Below are 18,669 nucleotides of genomic sequence, written 5' to 3' on the forward strand. Positions count from 1 at the left end.
TGTATTTGGTGAGAATCTGCAAACATTCAAATGAAAAAGCATGTGCAAACTGCAAAAATGTTTCTTAAGCATTTTACAAAATGCTTACAAAAAATGTAGTAACTAGATTTTCACATCATGTTCCATGAATGTTATGAAGAAATTAACGTGATTAATAGGTCACAAACACACACGTCACAGTGCTACAAGATTCAAACAGCATCAACCTGAGAAACATTCATCAATTCGAGTCTCTTCTGAAACGTTCCATCAGTGATTTTGATCCAGTTCATCAAGTTTTCTGTGTCACTTCCTGCAGACACACACACTTTGGTCACATGACATTCAGCATAGCATCTGCTTCTGACCGATAACAGCTGCACTCATAGCTGACACGTATACATATATGACATATAATACAAACCAATATATTCAGTATTATTTTGCTGGTGAAATAAATCTAAGAACACGATTGAATGTGTTTGTGAGAGCATTCCAATGTTTACAGATGTTTAACAACTGACTCTCATTTCAAATTCAGCAGAAACTTAATTTAAACTATTTCAGTGAATCAATTCTAAACTCTTGATTCAATAAATTGTTCACTTAGAAATGTCCAATCTGCCCACTCCAAAACAAAAAGAGGATTTTTTTATGTATTTTACTTCTTGCCTTAAATATTTTGTTGCCTACAGTGACTGTTTGCTTGAAATGCAGCTTCCTCTGAACAACCGGGTCATTTTGACCCATACATGACTTTTTTCCCCCTTAAAATGCTAGTTAAAGGGGTCATATGATGCACTTTCATGTTTTACTTTTTCTTTAGTCTGTTTTGTAGCTGTTTGTATATGTACACGATCTGCAAAGTTACAAAGCTCAAAGTCTCCCACAAAAGGATTTTTTTCTATCTAAAAGAGAAGGCTTGATCGACACCTGCCGAAAACACCTTGATCGCATTCTCCCTCACATATCTACATAACTATCCCACACCACTGCCCAAATGGATACGCAAAGAAAGAAGGCATGGCTTCAGGTATTGCAGTAGTGTTGTTGTCACCATGTTGTGGAGTAAAGTAAAAAATATACTTATATAAAACTACTATATATAAAAGGGATTTTTTTTATGTATTTTACTTCTTGCCTTAAATATTTTGTTGCCTACAGTGACTGTTTGCTTGAAATGCAGCTTCCTCTGAACAACCGGGTCATTTTGACCCATACATTACTTTTTTCCCCCTTAAAATGCTAGTTAAAGGGGTCATATGATGCACTTTCATGTTTTACTTTTTCTTTAGTCTGTTTTGTAGCTGTTTGTATATGTACACGATCTGCAAAGTTACAAAGCTCAAAGTCTCCCACAAAAGGATTTTTTTCTATCTAAAAGAGAAGGCTTGATCGACACCTGCCGAAAACACCTTGATCGCATTCTCCCTCACATATCTACATAACTATCCCACACCACTGCCCAAATGGATACGCAAAGAAAGAAGGCATGGCTTCAGGTATTGCAGTAGTGTTGTTGTCACCATGTTGTGGAGTAAAGTAAAAAATATACTTATATAAAACTACTATATATAAAAAAATACTTTATTTGGCCTTCCGAAAGTGGACACAATTAGCAATCAGTGGTTAAGGTTTATTTACAAAACTGTTCCAATACAGTACAACCCAAGTGTTTGAGTGTGTGCAGCACATTTTACGGAGGACAGTTTCCTGAACCTGGGAGATTTACAAGGCCGGATGTGAAAAGGTTGTTTCTAAAATATATGGCAATTGCAACTTTGCTAGGACAGTCTGGTGCCATCAAAAATGACTGGCGCACAAAAATCACTCATAAATCTCTCATTATGCTACAGCTGCAATCAAAATTATTCAACGCACTTGACCTGCAAGACATTTTGCTGCAGAGAACAACATTTTATGAAAACATTTCAACAAAGGCATCAGTAAACTATTATAGAAAGTTTACACATTTGAGTGATTCTGAGAACATAAAGTTGATGAAAATCCAATGTTGTGCAAAATCTTTTATTCTTTGTAACCTCCAATAAACGCTGCCTGTTAGAATCTTCTGCCACTTCTCTACTGCAATCTTGGCCCATTCCTTGCTTGAAAAAGTTCCAAGATCACTGATAATCTTTGGTTTTCTTCAAATTCCACCAAATATTTTCAGTAAGATTTAAATCGGAAGACTGAACAGGCCACTCAAGAACATTCTATGACCGATCCCTGAAGCAAGTTTCAGTAGATTTGGATGTGTACTTTGGGATGGCTGGACTGCAAGAAAGTCGATTGATCATCAAGCTTCAGTCACTGCACCGAAGACATCACAATCTTTGCCAAAATGGCCAGTACTTCAAAGAATCCAAGTCCTTCATACAGTTAAGATTTCCACTTCCTGCAACACCAAAACATCCCCATAACAAGACTGGTCCACCGCCATGTTTGACCATGGAGATGGTGTTCTTCTGCTTATAAGCTTTTTGCATCAGACAAACCACTGATCCATGCATCCAAAAAGTTCCAGTTTGGCCACATCACTCCATAAAACATTGTTTCAGAACTCCACAGGTCTATCCAAATTAATTTTAGCACATTCAAGTCGGTCTTTTAAGTTCTTCTTGGTAAAGAGTGGCATATGGCGAGGTGTCCCGACATGAAGGCCATGTTTCTCTAGCGTTCTTATATTCTGCATTGAAATGTTTTTTCCTCCTTTCATCAGATCATCTTGCAAGTCTTTGGCTGTACATTGAGGGCTTTTCTCAGTTGCTCTGATCAAACATTTTATTCCCCTTGATGATATTGTGCTTTTTCTTCAACACCCTCAAAGGTTTTCTGTTACAACACATTTAAAATTTCTGAATTAAGCTGCCAACTGTGTCTCTAGGAACTTTTGGTGCCTTCTTGTAGCCATAGACCATCTAACTTTATAAAACAGTTTATTCTCTATAGCTTTTGTGAGAGCTTTTTTGACTTGGCCATATTTGCTACTCAACTTTAGCAAATATATAGGATAAATGTATGAATGTGTAACAGTTCAAGCTAATACAGTTTTGTTATAGTGTTTCCAAAGGCTTGATTTGTGTTTTAACACAATTTTCTACCATAACATACAAATATTAATAACCAGCGTTGAATAGGGGCTGAATAAATATGACAAAATATTTTTAAATTACAAAATAATTCTGTACCTCAAAAATATTACATGTTGACATTATCATCATTAATAGCCACTAAACTGTTATAGATGCATTAAAAAAAAAACTGGATCTTCAGAAAAGCTTACATTTGTAAATTACAAATGAATAATTTTGATTGCAACTGATTATTATTACAAAAGCTTGGATTTTTCCAATCAGCACAGGTTCTGCATTTCTTTTTGGGACTGATCTATCATAGACATCATTAATTTGAGTTTATGCATTTCAGCTTTTATTATCCATAAATAGTGTTTTTTTATTCAAAAACTGAATACTGCCAAAATTATCCACAAATAATGTTTTTGTTCAAAAACTGAATTAATCAGTTCTAAATAGAAACACAAAACATGTGCTAAATGAAAGTTGACAAAAAAGACTGAATCCAATATCTGGTGATAATAATGAGAATGATTTACAAGTGATTTCTAAAAAAATTGGTCATTTTTGATGAGAAAACTAAATTTTCAGCACAGCACAAGGATTAAATGATTTCAGAACAAATACACATGTAAGTTCAATGCCTTGTTCATGTTGACTGAATATAACTGAATCATATAACTGAAGCTCAATCGCGTCTGACAGACTCACCGGAATGTTTCCATTATGGAGTGGCTCTGTAATATTCCTCAGGTATCACGGTTTTTACTCCACCGAAGTAATCGAGCACCCAAACCTGTGTGATATTCATCTTGGCAAAGAACCAGTTGTGGTCGGTGGGCCAGTCGATCATCTCTGGATGTCTGCTGAACAGAGCGGCTTTAGCCAAATAGAAACACAAAACATGTGCTAAATGAAAGTTGACAAAAAAGACTGAATCCAATATCTGGTGATAATAATGAGAATGATTTACAAGTGATTTCTAAAAAAATTGGTCATTTCTGATGAGAAAACTAAATTTTCAGCACAGCACAAGGATTAAATGATTTCAGAACAAATACACATGTAAGTTCAATGCCTTGTTCATGTTGACTGAATATAACTGAATCATATAACTGAAGCTCAATCGCGTCTGACAGACTCACCGGAATGTTTCCATTATGGAGTGGCTCTGTAATATTCCTCAGGTATCACGGTTTTTACTCCACCGAAGTAATCGAGCACCCAAACCTGTGTGATATTCATCTTGGCAAAGAACCAGTTGTGGTCGGTGGGCCAGTCGATCATCTCTGGATGTCTGCTGAACAGAGCGGCTTTAGCCACTGACGCCTCGCTGCCGTTCACCTGCAAAACAGATTCACTGCTGACCGTCAAACAATCACTGATTCAGATTGGGCTCGACTGAAATGAGATGAAGAGGTGCGAGACCTCCACGACAGAGCCGGACAGGATGATGTGGGCGCACAGTGGACTCTGAGGATCGAAGCCATGATTCTTACAGTAGCTGGTCTGAGCCAGAGACACAGACAGAGATGCCTGCGGATTCACCTGTTACACACACACACACACACACAAATACAGAGCTCAACTTTCAGGGTTTTTGTTTAAACTTCAGCCACACAGTTCTGTTGAATGTTAGAGCTGATAAACTAAAAGCACTGTGTTGCATCCTATCAGTTCTGTGCTGAAGCACGCTGACGTCACACTTACATAAAACTGCATCAGCGTTACATATTCATGTGCTGTTTTAATTTGCATGGTGTGTGTCATATTACAGATCACAAGTCAAACTAACTTTAAACACAATTTACCACGATCTCATACAGTAATGCCAGTTTAAAGTTTTGCTTCCATATAACGTCTTCTTTCAGACTAGTGGAAAGAAAACATCCAAAAAACACATTTAAGTGTTTCCTTTATTGCACTTTATCTATTTGCATGTGTAGATTTCAATTGAAATCCATATATTTTAAAGAGTTTTTCTCTTACATACACCAAACTTTATAGTTTTATTCCTATCTATATTCTGAAGGCTTTTACTGAGAGGTTTGTTCATATATCATTCCCACTGATGTATACAACATTTTATTCCTAAAAACATGGTGCAAATGTATTTGTTTTCTGTCTGTTTACATATTTTCTGATTTATGGAGTGATAAAAAGAGAAATCCAAAATCCCCTCTGGAAAAAAACTAACTCTTAATATGTCAACAACTCTAATTATGTCAACACACTCATGTTAACGTTAACTCTGTCAACAAAATCCAACAAGAAATTTGAACCTGGTTTTATCCCATGTTTAAATTTACGTTCTGGAAATGCCTTCAAATTAGTATAGCAAAAAACATGGTAAATATTCGTTAGGGTTCTGTAACTCTATTACACAAGTGTCTGAGCTCGTGTCAGTCTCCATTGATCAGTATTGATTAGCACCTGCAGGTCCTGGACTGAAATCTCCATGTGTGTGAGGTACATGTAGGGTGTTCCGGTTCCGTTGCCCGCGGGCCCGTCGCTGATGGAGAAGGCGTTGGAGAACGGCTGTCCTCTGACCGGATCGTGAGTAGAGATCGTCGCCATTGAAGCCCAATCACACTTATTGACCACGAACCGAGCCATCCGAGCGACCTCCTCATGCGGCGGGACCGACAGCGGGACGCTGTGAGCGGCGACGAACGCGAGGCACACCGCGAAGAGCGTGCGATTCATGACTGACTTCTGCGAATGACCTGAAACTAATGAATCAAATGAGCCACTGATCACTGTAAACCAAGCACAAACGATTCATACGATCAATGTGAACTCTGAACACAAATGATTCATATGATCACAGAGTCATAACTCATGACTGACCGACCACAGCGAACTACCCGGACACTACTGAATCAAATTAGCACTGATCACTAATATCACCGACCACGAATCATTTGATCGCACGAGTCATGAGTGTCCTCCACAACAAATGGTCACATGATCAAAACAGCTGTCATGTGACTTCAACACAACACGTGGTTGCAGAAAAATCCAAACCACAAACAAGTTATTAAACCTGTGGAAGAAATCATGATTAAAGAATCATGAAGCAACTCTATTTGATTAAACTACATTTAACTTTCTATTCATATTTTAATAACTTTCTAAAACTACTCAATATTTAAAAATATGCACTGACATACATGTAAAGCTCTGCTAAAATGTGTAACTTATTATAATGTGTAACTTATTTTGACTTAATCTAACCAAACCCTCTGAAAATAAACCAATAAATAACAAATAGATAAATAAAATATATAACTTTATGTTGCCCTCATCAAATTCAAGATACTGAAATTAACAAATATAGTCATAAACATTACAAATATTAGTAATATAAACACGTTTGTAAGTAAATAGCTTTTTATAGTAAAGTAAATAGTAAATAGACTTCATTCCACAATTTTATTCAACTCTTAAATCTTAAAAACAAAAAAGTTTTGAAATGCACTCATAAGACTCACTCTAATTGAACATTTACAATATAATTAAAAATTCAAAGAGCTGATTAGCCACCAACTCATTTGCACAGGTGAATTTGAATTCAAACCAATTAAGCTCTAGTATAAAACACAATGCTCTTAGATAAGAATCAAAGAACTCCACTGCTTGTTCATTGGGTGTGTTTATCAGGTACGTTTAAGTTGTTCTGGTGTTTGTTTATTATCAAAGTCATTTTTTAAACTCTGAATTTAGTTACTTTATTGCATTTTAACTACCTAAAATTGTTTTGAATTTCTGTAACGTTAAGTAGGCCTACTTGGTGGTTTTCGGTTAGTTATGTGCAGATATACTGATCTGTCTGTTTGTTTGCTTGTCTAGGTTTATTTACTTTTTTATTTTATTTTTTTTAAACGGTTTTCTTCGTCATGTCTGGTAGCGGTAAGATCGTCGCTGCACCAAAGAGCAAGTCGTCTGTGTCGCGTTCGGCCCGCGCGGGCCTTCAGTTCCCGGTTGGCCGCATCGCGCGTCTCCTGCGGAAGGGAAACTACGCGGCGCGCATCGGCTCCGGGGCGTAGGTGTATCTAACAGCGGTTATCGAGTACCTGTGCGCGGAGGTGCTGGAGCTGGCGGGAAACGCAAGCGGCGACAACAAGAAGCTGCGCATCGCGCCGCGTCACATCCAGCTGGCGGTGCGCAACGACGAAGAGCTGAACACGCTGCTGGGCGGCGTCACGATCTCGGAGGGCGGCGTGCTGCCCAACATCCAGGCGCAGCTGCTGCCCAAGAAGACCAAAGGTCCGCGGGACCCGAACACCAACAAAGTCAAGTCACAGGACTTCTGATGCTGGGACCCCTTTTTATTTTATTTATTTTTTTTAAAGCACTTGACTGGATGGGTTTTTAATAAAAATATTTTCTTTAATGGTTTTGGTGGTTTTTAGGAACTAATTTACTGTTAATGTTTGACCTGCATCGGACCTTCTACCAGTGTGCGGCTCGTCGGGGGAGGCACAACCTCCCCATAATTAAGGTGAAAATGGGAGGAGGACGATTTAATGTTAATAAAAATCATTTTGGTTAATGTCGTTTTTTTTTTTTTTGGTAATTTCACAGTTGTAATACCGTAACGTGAAAGTTCCGCATTTCTATCGCGAATCTGCAGCTGTAATTACAACCGCTAGAGAGGGGGAGGCCGGGGGAGAGCTGAGCTCTCGTGCCTCCGTTGGTGTAAAAACTTTCAGCGCTGAGGAGTGTTGAGAAGGAACCCTCAACCAATCATCACAGAGACGTAACTTACGTGATATTAGGTTGAACGTCTGCCGCTGCGCTGATAATGTACCAAGTACTTCTGAGTAGCGATATTGAATATTTGATCGCCAACAGATTTACCAAGCTGTCATTCAAACAGTGTGTATATATACAAATTTAGGGAAAACAGTCTAAGCTGGATATAGGCTAACGTTACAGCAGTCGGCTTAATTAAATGGAACAGGCAGCTCTCTTTTAACACAGACTTTTAAGAAGGGATGGATGTTTGCTTCAAGTGATAGGCCAGGTAATTGAAATTATATTATCTTGCTTTATGTCGTTTTCTGACTAAAAGCAACCAAAAAGCCATTTTAAAGTGGTTAAGCAAATAATAATAATCGGCAGGGATCCCAGACCAATACAATTAGTGTGCCTCTATTTTAAAACCTATGCGCGGCCACTGCCTTCTACAGGCTTTCTGAAGTCCCACATGAAATCAAGGGTTACTCCACCCCAAAATGGAAGTTGTCTCTAATCACTTACCCCGTGTTCCAAAACTGTAAAAGCTTCGTTCATCTTTAGAACACAATTTTGGATGAAAACCGGGAGGCTTGTGACTATCCCATTGACTGCCAAGTAAATTACACTGTCAAGATCCAGAAAAATATGATCGACATCGCCAGAATAATCCATCTACCATCAGTGGTTCAACCGTAATGTTACGAAGCGACGAGAATACTTTTTGTATGCAAAGAAAACATAACTTTATTCAACAATTTGTCTCTCCGCATCACCATAGTGCCTTTTTTTGGGGGTTTTTTTTTGGGAGAATATCCACTGAACGCGAACTGTGTACGATATTCCGAGTCAGCCGCGACAAATGTTTTCTACATGTGTTTACGTTTTGATTTGAACGAAAACAGCGCATTAGTGCAGCGCGGCTGACACGGAGCGTACGCTGCTTGCGTCCAGCGGATATTCTTCAAAATGGCACTACGGTGATGTGGAGAGACAGAGGAGACGAATTGTTAAATGAAGTCGTTATTTTTGTTTTCTTCGCTACAAAAAGTATTCCCGTCGCTTCATAATGTTACGGTTGAACCACTGATTGCGGATGGACTATTCTGACCATGTCTTTCATACTTTTTTTGGACCTTGACCGTGTGTTCCGATGTTTCAAAATACCAGGAAGTATACTTCCAATTTTACAGTATGTTTAGACTAATGCAATTGGATAGCCTAGAGATAAAAAAAAATTACATTTGTAATTTAATGTGTGAACTTGAACATTGTAAAGTATTAACTTTTAACCATTTAAGTCAGTCAAGAACAATTTGTAAAGTATGTTCCCTGAATTTTATTGAAATGTGTTATGTTCACGTGTTGGATTGATATATATATATATATATATATAGTTCAGTATAATTTAAATGCTTTCAAAAATATTTAAGTATATTTTCAGAAATACACAAAAGAAATCCACTGGTAGAGATTTAAGCAAATATATTTTTGGCCATTTTTGTATTTTGAAATGTATTTAAAAAGAAATGTATATTTCGCTGTTTAGATATAGTATTCAGGCTCTTTGATTCTAATGTTCCAACAGTCAAACTCAACTAGTCAACTCCACACTGATAATGAGCAGTACTAACCCGTTAGCTCAACCACTTGACAACTTTCACAACTGTTCTTCATCACAAATACCTTCATGCAGAAATGTTATTGTTTTGGCCAGTTCTGACAGTTTATTCATCATGCACTTGTCTGAAATAATTTCATCATCAATTAGAAATATGGTTTTCTGTGTTGTTGGTTTATTGATTTATTTGTAGGTCCTTAAAACAGGTTTAAGCCTAGTTCACACTACATGACTTTAAATGTCGGCAGATCGCTGTGCTGTTCAGACTACATGACTTGCTGTCTGTCTCGAAGTTGTTGTGGTGTTCACACTACACAACACTATGTAAATGATCCGCAACAGGGGTCACACACTACATGAGCTGACAACAACTCTGTCACCCAACGACTCTACACCAAAGCCACTAGAAGGCGTAACCTTAAAAAAAAGTGTAACGGCTAATGCTAACGCTTCCGGTTTGCCAGTATGTGGGAAAGGAGACCAGAGGCCATTTTTTTTAATGAATGTAAATGGAGCAGAGGCTTCACTACACTGAATAAATAGCTTTTTAGAGGAAACAGCTTATCATTTAATGAATCGACAGCCTACTGGCTAATCTCCAACGTGTTTTACACTAAACAATACTTTTGGATTGAACTATTTTTAGTTTACACCAAAAAAAATTGCTGTTTTATAAGAGAAGTCACTGACTTTTTGCGACAGGTGGGATTCAGCTTACGGCATTTCTCATTCATTCCAATGGTATCCGTAAACGGCTATTGAGTGTCACACAACTCTGACTGAAATTCAATGACGTCAGGGCTATAATGTGATTGGTTCTTAAGTTTACACACGTGATCCAAGTTGACCGTTACGCTTTCTCCAATAGTAAGTAATACAGACCTTCTCATCTCCCTATAGTAAGTAAATCTCTGAAAATCTCGGCCCCCAAACCACGTTTTCTCATGAAAACAAACGCGAGAAGTGGAATGGGAATGATGCGTGCATGGGAATGATGCTGTTCTGAAAAATTTTGTTCCAATTCTTGTCTCCAAACTTTTCTTAAAGCCAATAAGCCATGTTGCTGCTGCTGTTTTTCTTCTGCTGACCTCAACCCATGCCTTGCTCTCTCATTGGCTGTTGCTCGTCAAGACACCTGACACCACGTGATGTCGAGTCGGCCGACTGGTCCAGATATTTAGCATGCTAGATATTAGTTTGGTGTCGGCGACATGTCAGCGAGCTTCTTTGATGCGTCGTTGAGTTGTTCACACAAAGATTGCCAACACTATTGCCAACTCTTGCGAGACATATAACCAACCGCAGCTTCAAAAACAAGCCCAATATTTTTTTGATGATTTATTATCATCAGTATTATTTATTATCAATTATTTATTACCATTAAATAAGCCTGCAACCTATTAAACTGAAACCACTCTTTTATTTGAAAAGCAAAAACGGAAGCTATTTGACAAAAATCAGCAAACTGCAACAAAATGGGAACAAAACTCATCTCCAAACACCTGTGAGCAGAATAGGATTGGACAGATGGAAAAGGAGAAAAACACAAGAGCTTCAAAGGGGAGCTATAACATTACCACATATTTATAGCCTACTAAAATATAGGCTATTCAAACCATATTTACTCTTAGTATTAGTATAGGCCTACTTGTTTTTTATTACAGCCTGTGATAATTAATACATTACAAAAACATTGTAAAAATTAAGCTAAAAGAAAGTCAGCCCACTCCTCTACGTCTTATTTATATCATCGCTTGGATTACAGCATCACGCGCCTTCTTTCTGAACGTGATTTTTCTCCAATGAGGGGGAGCACTTATATTATTGCACTGATAAACTGCGAGCAGACAAGAGTTGTAAAAGCAAAACTACTTTGTTTGGCCTTCCAAAAGAGGACACGACTAGAAATCAGTGGTTAAGTTGTATTTACAACACTGTTCCAGAACAGTTCAACCCAAAATATTCAGATGTGTGCAACACATTTTATGGAGGACTGTTTCCTGGTAGAGTAGACTACAATGCCAGCTGTTCTGACTCACAGACTGTAAGTACGTTTTTTATTTTTAAAGAATTTGCCACTGACGATTCAAATGCGAGGTTTGAGCAGTGTAGTGTAGCATTTGTAGTTAGTCATTTCTCCGATCACAAATGCAGACATGGTTTTATGTTTACACGGCGCGATGCAATGCAACACGTAAAAAGACAGTATAAGTCATTATAGTCCGTAATTATGTCCCCACTGGATGCAACAAATGCCTCGTTTATAATGGGTTTTCATGTTTTTGTCTCGTCGCTCCGGCCGGACAGGGCATCACAATATGGTAAGGGGCGTAACATTTCAGTCACACGCTTGAGGTATTCGGCCAATCACAATGCACTGGATAGCTGGCCAATCAGAGCACACCTCACTTTTCAGACCGATGAGCTTTGTAAAAATCAACGCGTTTCAGAAAGGCGGGGCATAGAGGAGAAACAATAATGTACAGTATGTGGAAAATAATGTGTTCCCTTTCGATACTTCACTCGTACTGCGTCTGCTTAAGACGCATATGGGGAAAAAAACATTTTTTCTCCTGAACTGAAGCCTTTTCATTCACGCAATGAAACTGCACGGCCATTGGTTCGTGCAGTGCTTAAAAAACTAACTAATGGCTTGGCAAAGCCTGCCAGAATGGGCGGGGCATCTGGCTATATAAGTGGGCGCTCGCCACAGGATTCTCAGATTTCTTCTCCTCGTAGAGTCATCGCTGATCCTGAAAGCCTGCTCGCCGTTGACACGCCTTCGCAGCTGGAATCGGGACCTCTCAGCACAGCTGACCTGCTTCTCCGCCGCTACAGCGACGCAGCAGTTCCGGTCCGTTTCCCCTGCCGCTATCCGGCGATTCTAAAAGAGCTTATTTCTAGCAGGTAAGCCCTAAAAGAGCTAATTCTAGCAACGTTGTTGCAAATGTCGCTCTGCGAGTGTGGCTCGTGCAGGGAAACTTGCACAATGCAGAAGAACAATGAGTATGTCATCTGTCTGGGCAGACTCCATGCAGTGACTGCGCTCTCACTGAGACGGAATGCTCACTCGAGCATGAGTCTCGCTCTTCTCCACTCGCGGACCGCCTTCACTGGAGGTAGCCCCACTCTCCCGTTTCTCCTCTCTCAGTGAGCCTCGGAGAGAGAAACAGCAGAGTCAGGGAGCTAAGCAACCGGGTCTGAGCGATCGTATGCCGGCACTGTACCCGCGTGCTCACTCTCCCCGTTGCACTCGGATCCGCCGCAGAAGGGCCGTGAGCTACGTGCTTACTGAGATAAAATGCTCACTCGAGCATGAGTCTCGCTCTTTCGAAACAACTCTTTGTCGGCTCCGCTGCCGAGCCATTGGTTCATTTTTTAAGCACTGCACGAACCAATGGCCGTGCAGTTTCACTGCGTGAATGAAAAGGCTTCAGTTCAGGAGAAAAAATGCTTTTTTCCCATATACGTCTCAAGCAAACACAGTACTCGTTCCCGTATATCAGGGAACCAAGGTTACGTTAGTAACCGAGTACGGTTTTTTAACCTTAAACCGCATAAACACATTTCATTACACCAAATACACAAAATAATGTTCTTTTTAGCAACATCATATGACCGCTTTAAGATTATCGTACCATAGGGAGTGCCTCACGTGATCTCACGCAGCAGATCATCATTTATATTTCAGTGATGTTTACATATGTTAGCTAGCATGCTAGCAGCCTTCTGCACTCACCCGGTATGATCAAAATTTCACCCCAGCGCGTCTCTTTCTCCTTACAGTTGTGATACGTTTTCGACACATTATACAGACAGTTGTGTTACTACAAAACTTAAAGAAGCAGTTTAATCCGTCTCCACTATCCAATGGAGCCGTACATCAGCTGTTTTGTGGTGCGCATTGGCTTTTGAGAAAGTAGGCTACTGATGTAATCATATAGCCGTCGTCATCCCGATTTAAAAGTTCTAAATATCAAACATGTTTGATATGATTGGGGCGGCCCCAATTTGTGTGCGAGCAGATCGGGAGGTGCAAGATTCGATCGGTGAACGCCTCACATTACCAGATAATCCGAACATAGGGATCGATCGAGGTGCTCTACAAGATTTTTGCTCTGATTCTCGGGAGGGGAGAATCGGGGCTAAATCAGGCTAAAAATCCTGTAGTGTGAGCCAGGCTTAACAAGCAACCATATTTTTTTAAATAAACCCAATAAACCCAAAAAACTGCAACCCCACGACCCGGATTTTTTCACTCAACTTTACAAAAAAAAAAGAAGCCCAAAGTCACATATAATACGCAGACTTGGCAACTCTGATTGCCGAGCGCTGATCACCCACTGATTTTCCCCGATCACAGCCCGACCTGTCGCCGAGCTCATCGCAACTCGGGCTTAAAATCCTGTAGAGTGAACTAGGCATTAAAGGGTTAGTACATGAAACACAGCTGTGTAGCGTCTGGACCACTCCAACACACAATATATATTTTGTTAGCTAGATTTCACAAATACTTTGTAACACCCCAGGACGCCAGAACAAGACCCTGGTTTCATGGTAACCCGATACATTTACAACCTTGTGGAATGCGAGCCGACTACTTAGCTGCATTCTCCAGAAACAAAGGGACACAAATGCACAGGAGAAATGGACTTTTCTACTAATTAATTCATAGGAAAACCTTCTTTGAATGAACACCCATTTTCTTCAGGCCATTGTGTATATTATTGCTGTGTTGTATTTAATCTGTTGTATTATAGACTATTTTTATCCGTGCTTACGATAAACCACACATTCATATAAGTAACTATTTCATGTCTAGTATCTATGAATTCGCCTTCCTATGATCGAAACAAGTGTGTATATTATATGCTGATACCTATGCAACATATTGATGTTCTAAGAATCGGTACTAATTTGTGCCTCAACACTCCAGCGAATTACATATGCAAAATACCATGCTTACAGACAAAGAGTCATAAAAATCCCCAGTATTTCCAACCTCCCGCTTGGGATTTCAGCCTTCCTCATTGGACGAACCCATCTTGAGAGGCGTGAATCTCTGCAGGCTTTAAAAGGCCACACTCCATGTGACCCGCCCAGTCGGTGGTTCAGTGAGATGCTAAGATGAAGATGTGAGAAACGCTCCAGGATACCAAAGCTCGTGCCAGGCTCCGGCCTAGTCCTTTTCATTCATCAAGTGATTCTGACTCAAACTAGCTCTTTCTCATCAACCAACTTCAGCAAGATCTTGGGGCCTTAAGATTGCATCAGGAATCTTTTTCAGACATACGCAAGTATCAAACTTAGTCGATTTAATTGATGCATTAAGTATCAGTTACACCTTTTTACAAGGTTTGTTTGAACTAAGAATCTGACGTTTTCCCTCAGGTTTTAGATCTGCTGAATATGCAAAATGGTTCCATAAATGTCATTCCTTATGTCTCTTTCTTTAGTGCTAAACTTTAACCCTTTCCTATACCAACTGTATGTGTGTGTGTGTGTATGTGTATGTTAGACCGGCTTAATGTGTTTATGTAGTATGTTAGACTAGTTTAAGTGTTTATGTAGTTAATAAAACCTTACTTGTATCACACTTGACGTGTTCATTGTTTACTCATAACCGGAGTCAATAATCATGCAGATTTACGTTACAAACTTATAGAATTGTACAGTAAGAAAGTTATTTCCTTTAACCAGGAAATTAACGTTCTTAGAATTGACAAGACGGTTGACCCTGAGTGGTCAGCTAAATATCTACAGTGGATCTAAAATATGAATAGTTAATTATAACTAGTTATGGTTAATTATTCATATTTCCTGTTGTGAGCTAAATTCGCTACAGCTGACACAATCTTCAGCATTTAATCAACAAAAACTCTTACTACAACTCACGCTCATAAAATAATAATAAAACATTGTGTTCTCTTTCTGGTCTTTTCTGCATTTCATATCTTGCGTGCTCTGAAGCTAAATTACTTCTGATGTTCCTCATTTGTAACATGAAGTTGCCAAATTCGAAATTATTTTATCAGGTAGAAATTGTGAGTAAAAAACCCTGAACATTTAGCTCTTAAAACCTTTGGAATTCAAATTTTAATTATTTTAGTGATATATTAATCTATGGACATTTCTATTCTTTGTAGATTAAAGGTTTGAAAACAAAACTCAGTCATTACAGTAGCTGAACCGAAGGAGCCGATGAGCCCACAAAGGCTGTTTAATTACTGTGTTTGATGATGGTGAAAATCTGTGCTGAATGAATCAAAGTAAATGTCTTTCATTAGAACAGAAGCATATTTGTTTACTGGAGCATTTCTGTCCAGTACACTAAACACACAGTGCAGCTTTATTTGACTGATTTTTATTGTAAAGTCTCAGAGCTGCTGCATAAAAACACCTGACAGAAATACAAACCGCTATCATTAGGAAACACTACAGAATGAACGCCTCAGAATGTCACATGATCATGCTCACTTCCTGCTGCATATGAGTAGTTCCAGGTCAGTTCAGTTCCTGCTCTGACCTGAGAAATAAAAAGAAAACACATTAATGGAGTATGGTGTTTATTCAGTCTTAAATCTCGTGCACATTAAAATCAAAACGTGCACACACGACACAAGTGCACATAACAGTATCCAAGCAGAAAACCATCCTCGCTAGTATGCATTTCTGCTCCGTGCGTGGAAAACCACACTCACTATTCCCGTGAGATTAGGTTAGTGTCCGAGTGGTTAATTAAAACATGGCCTTGGCAGTCTGGGTAAAATGAAAACAACCTTCATGTTTAAAGGTGCAATAGGTGATTGTCTTCAGAAACATTTTTTGTTATGCTGGTTGAAAGTCTATTCACATCCCGATAGCAATCATTAAGTTAAGTGGTATAAATGTATTTATCTGTATTTATATATTCTGTGGAAGGCGTAGGACCAAGAAATGTTCGTCCAATCAAAACGCTCAGTCCAAGCGTTTTAATTGGCTTTCCTACCTGCCTGTCAACGTATGTATTAGCATACCTCTGTGCACCCGGTTCGCGCAGACAGGATACGTCATCAGCGCTTTCACGCACTCTGTGCAGACAGAGCGAGAATGGCAGACAAACATCAACAACCCAATCTTCCTTCCTGGTATTGTAGTACTTTTAAAGTTTTCTCATCCCGAATCACACATGATGTAGCCCAGCGGTTCCCAATTCCAGTCCTCATGCTAGAGACCTGCACTCCCGTGGGACCCAACGCAACAGGGTGCGGACCGGGACAACTCTTGATGGGTGAGTGCGGGTGCGGGCTGGAAGAGACTCGTGTGTGCGGGATGCGGGAGAATAAAATGATTCGCGGGACTCCTGCAAAATAGAAATTATCTAAACATAAAATGTCTAAAACATGTAAATTGTTATTTATGTGTTGCACAAATGCAAAACGAACAGCTAATAACATTAAAATGATTAACACGCACAAGCTAGGCAGAGTTTCTATTTATAACATGTGTTTAAAGGGTTGCACAATGTAACCAATCACAGACTCAGCTGTTGATTTCTGGAACAATCAGAGGTGATTAAGTTAGAATCCACTCACTGCAGTGTTGAAATTGCGTGCTCACGAATCGTCTCATTTCAACACACGAATGCCCCTTTAATCGCCGATACTAAAGTGCCCTTTCGGTCCGATCTAGATGCCCCCAGACCTTGATTTCAATCCAGGGGAACCTCCTCCTGATGGGGGGAAAGTCGCTCAGCCAAAGTACCATGTTTTTTTTTTTTTTGTAGATTCTAACCCAAAACTGTAGTTGTTATAACAAACATTGCAATGTGTAACTGATTACTGACATCATTTTAAAGCCCGACAATTTTTAAAAAAAAACAACAACTGGTAAAAGTATTAGCCCTAGACTAATACCATAGTTTACTAATGTAATCAGTCAGGAAAAACAGCTCAGATGATTTATCATATTACACAAATTATGTATTGTTTTAATTTAGTTACTTTTACGTAATAATCCATTAAACAAGTTGTGACCCAGTGAAACCAAATGTCTATATATTGTAACACCGTAGACTACATTTGACTTGTTGTTGAAAGTAACCAAAGGAAAGGAGATATCATATCAGCCACTGTCCCCGCCTCCAAAGTTTCATAAGAGTGGCTTGTTTTTATGTGCGCTAGATTTGAGACTAAATAAACGGCATAACAGAGAGCTACATTTGTTTCTGTGAAATCACAGACGCCTCATTCAGTTAGTTCAGTTAATATTCATTTGGGTCCTGTTATTATATACAATAATAACCCTGATTTATATTTAATATTTTATTAATATTTATATTTTAATATAGACGCCCGTTTTAGCCATATTTATATATTTCATATTATGAAGGATTCATTCAAATAAATCAGTTTTTCTGTGACTGTTCACTGGAATGGAAAGACTCTTCAGTATGACACACATGGACAGATGAAACTCTCATTATGAGGGTGAAATGCTTTCTGGTTAAAATATTCTGACACTTACGTTGATGAATCGGGCCACATTTCCGTCTTCCATCCAGGTAATACTTTGTCCAGGTAATCCAGTTCTTGTTTGTGTTTGTGATACGAGTGTGTTGTGATCTCAGCATCGTGTCCGTTTGATTCTGTTAATCTGGGCTTCTTACTCGTGAACGTCTCATTCTCTTCAAACACAGACAGAATAACACACACACATTCATCCCGAACTTGCTCTGAAAGCACTGGATGTGCAGGGGAGACTTGGGCTCTCCAGACCAGAAACTTAGGGGAGACAGCAGCATCTCCAGACCGCTACAGCCTTGTTTCTGCCCGCTGATGACATCTGACTGTGATCGGAGCTAGGGATGGGCGTATCGATCCAAATATATAGATACTGACTAGAGTATCGAAAGTATTGATACTCAAACTAAAATATCAATACTAAGGTGTGTTTTATTTACCAGCGATTTTGTTAATTTAACAAAACAAAACAAAATCGTACAATATGCATTGAATTGGACGAATGACCTTTGTTAGCGAGTAATTGTGTAGGATATAACTATTTTCCTGCTCATCTGAACACGCAAATGTTGCAAGAACCAATCAATCACAGAGAGCGTTCATCACTTCTGACAGTGCATTCAAACAGGGCTGCGTTTCCCAAAAGTATCATAAGAAAGCATTAAAGCTTTTGGGAACGGCAGCCCTGAACAATGCTTATCAGAGGATAGAAGGACAGAGTTATTTCACAATAAACAAACTGAAAGTGTAG

At 39.1% G+C, this 18,669-nt stretch overlaps 1 protein-coding gene and 1 pseudogene across 4 annotated transcripts; one reads left to right on the forward strand and one right to left on the reverse strand.

The window, feature by feature from the left end:
- Nucleotides 1–171: 171 nt before the first annotated feature.
- On the reverse strand, nt 172–5,991 carry LOC107551109 (protein CREG1-like). Of its 4 annotated transcripts, none has more exons than XM_016232601.1 (5): nt 5,490–5,858; nt 4,485–4,604; nt 4,344–4,400; nt 3,768–3,909; nt 172–292 (listed from the first exon to the last, which is right to left on the reverse strand). In XM_016232601.1, exons 1-4 carry the CDS (start codon nt 5,760–5,762, stop codon nt 3,781–3,783), a joined length of 579 nt encoding a protein of 192 aa, XP_016088087.1. In that variant the 5' UTR covers nt 5,763–5,858; the 3' UTR covers nt 172–292; nt 3,768–3,780. The 4 variants fall into 4 exon arrangements, with proteins under 4 accessions (XP_016088087.1, XP_016088091.1, XP_016088090.1 ...); XM_016232605.1 differs by lacking the exon at nt 172–292 and adding an exon at nt 1,549–2,814 and having other exon boundaries at nt 5,490–5,991; XM_016232604.1 differs by lacking the exon at nt 172–292 and having other exon boundaries at nt 3,561–3,909; nt 5,490–5,991.
- Nucleotides 5,992–6,639: 648 nt separating this feature from the next.
- LOC107551110 (histone H2A, sperm-like) lies at nt 6,640–7,490 on the forward strand (annotated as a pseudogene).
- Nucleotides 7,491–18,669: the final 11,179 nt, after the last annotated feature.

Source organism: Sinocyclocheilus grahami, unplaced genomic scaffold, assembly GCF_001515645.1.
Source record: "Sinocyclocheilus grahami isolate Dianchi unplaced genomic scaffold, SAMN03320097.WGS_v1.1 scaffold414.1, whole genome shotgun sequence".
Taxonomy (NCBI): Eukaryota; Metazoa; Chordata; class Actinopteri; order Cypriniformes; family Cyprinidae; genus Sinocyclocheilus; species Sinocyclocheilus grahami.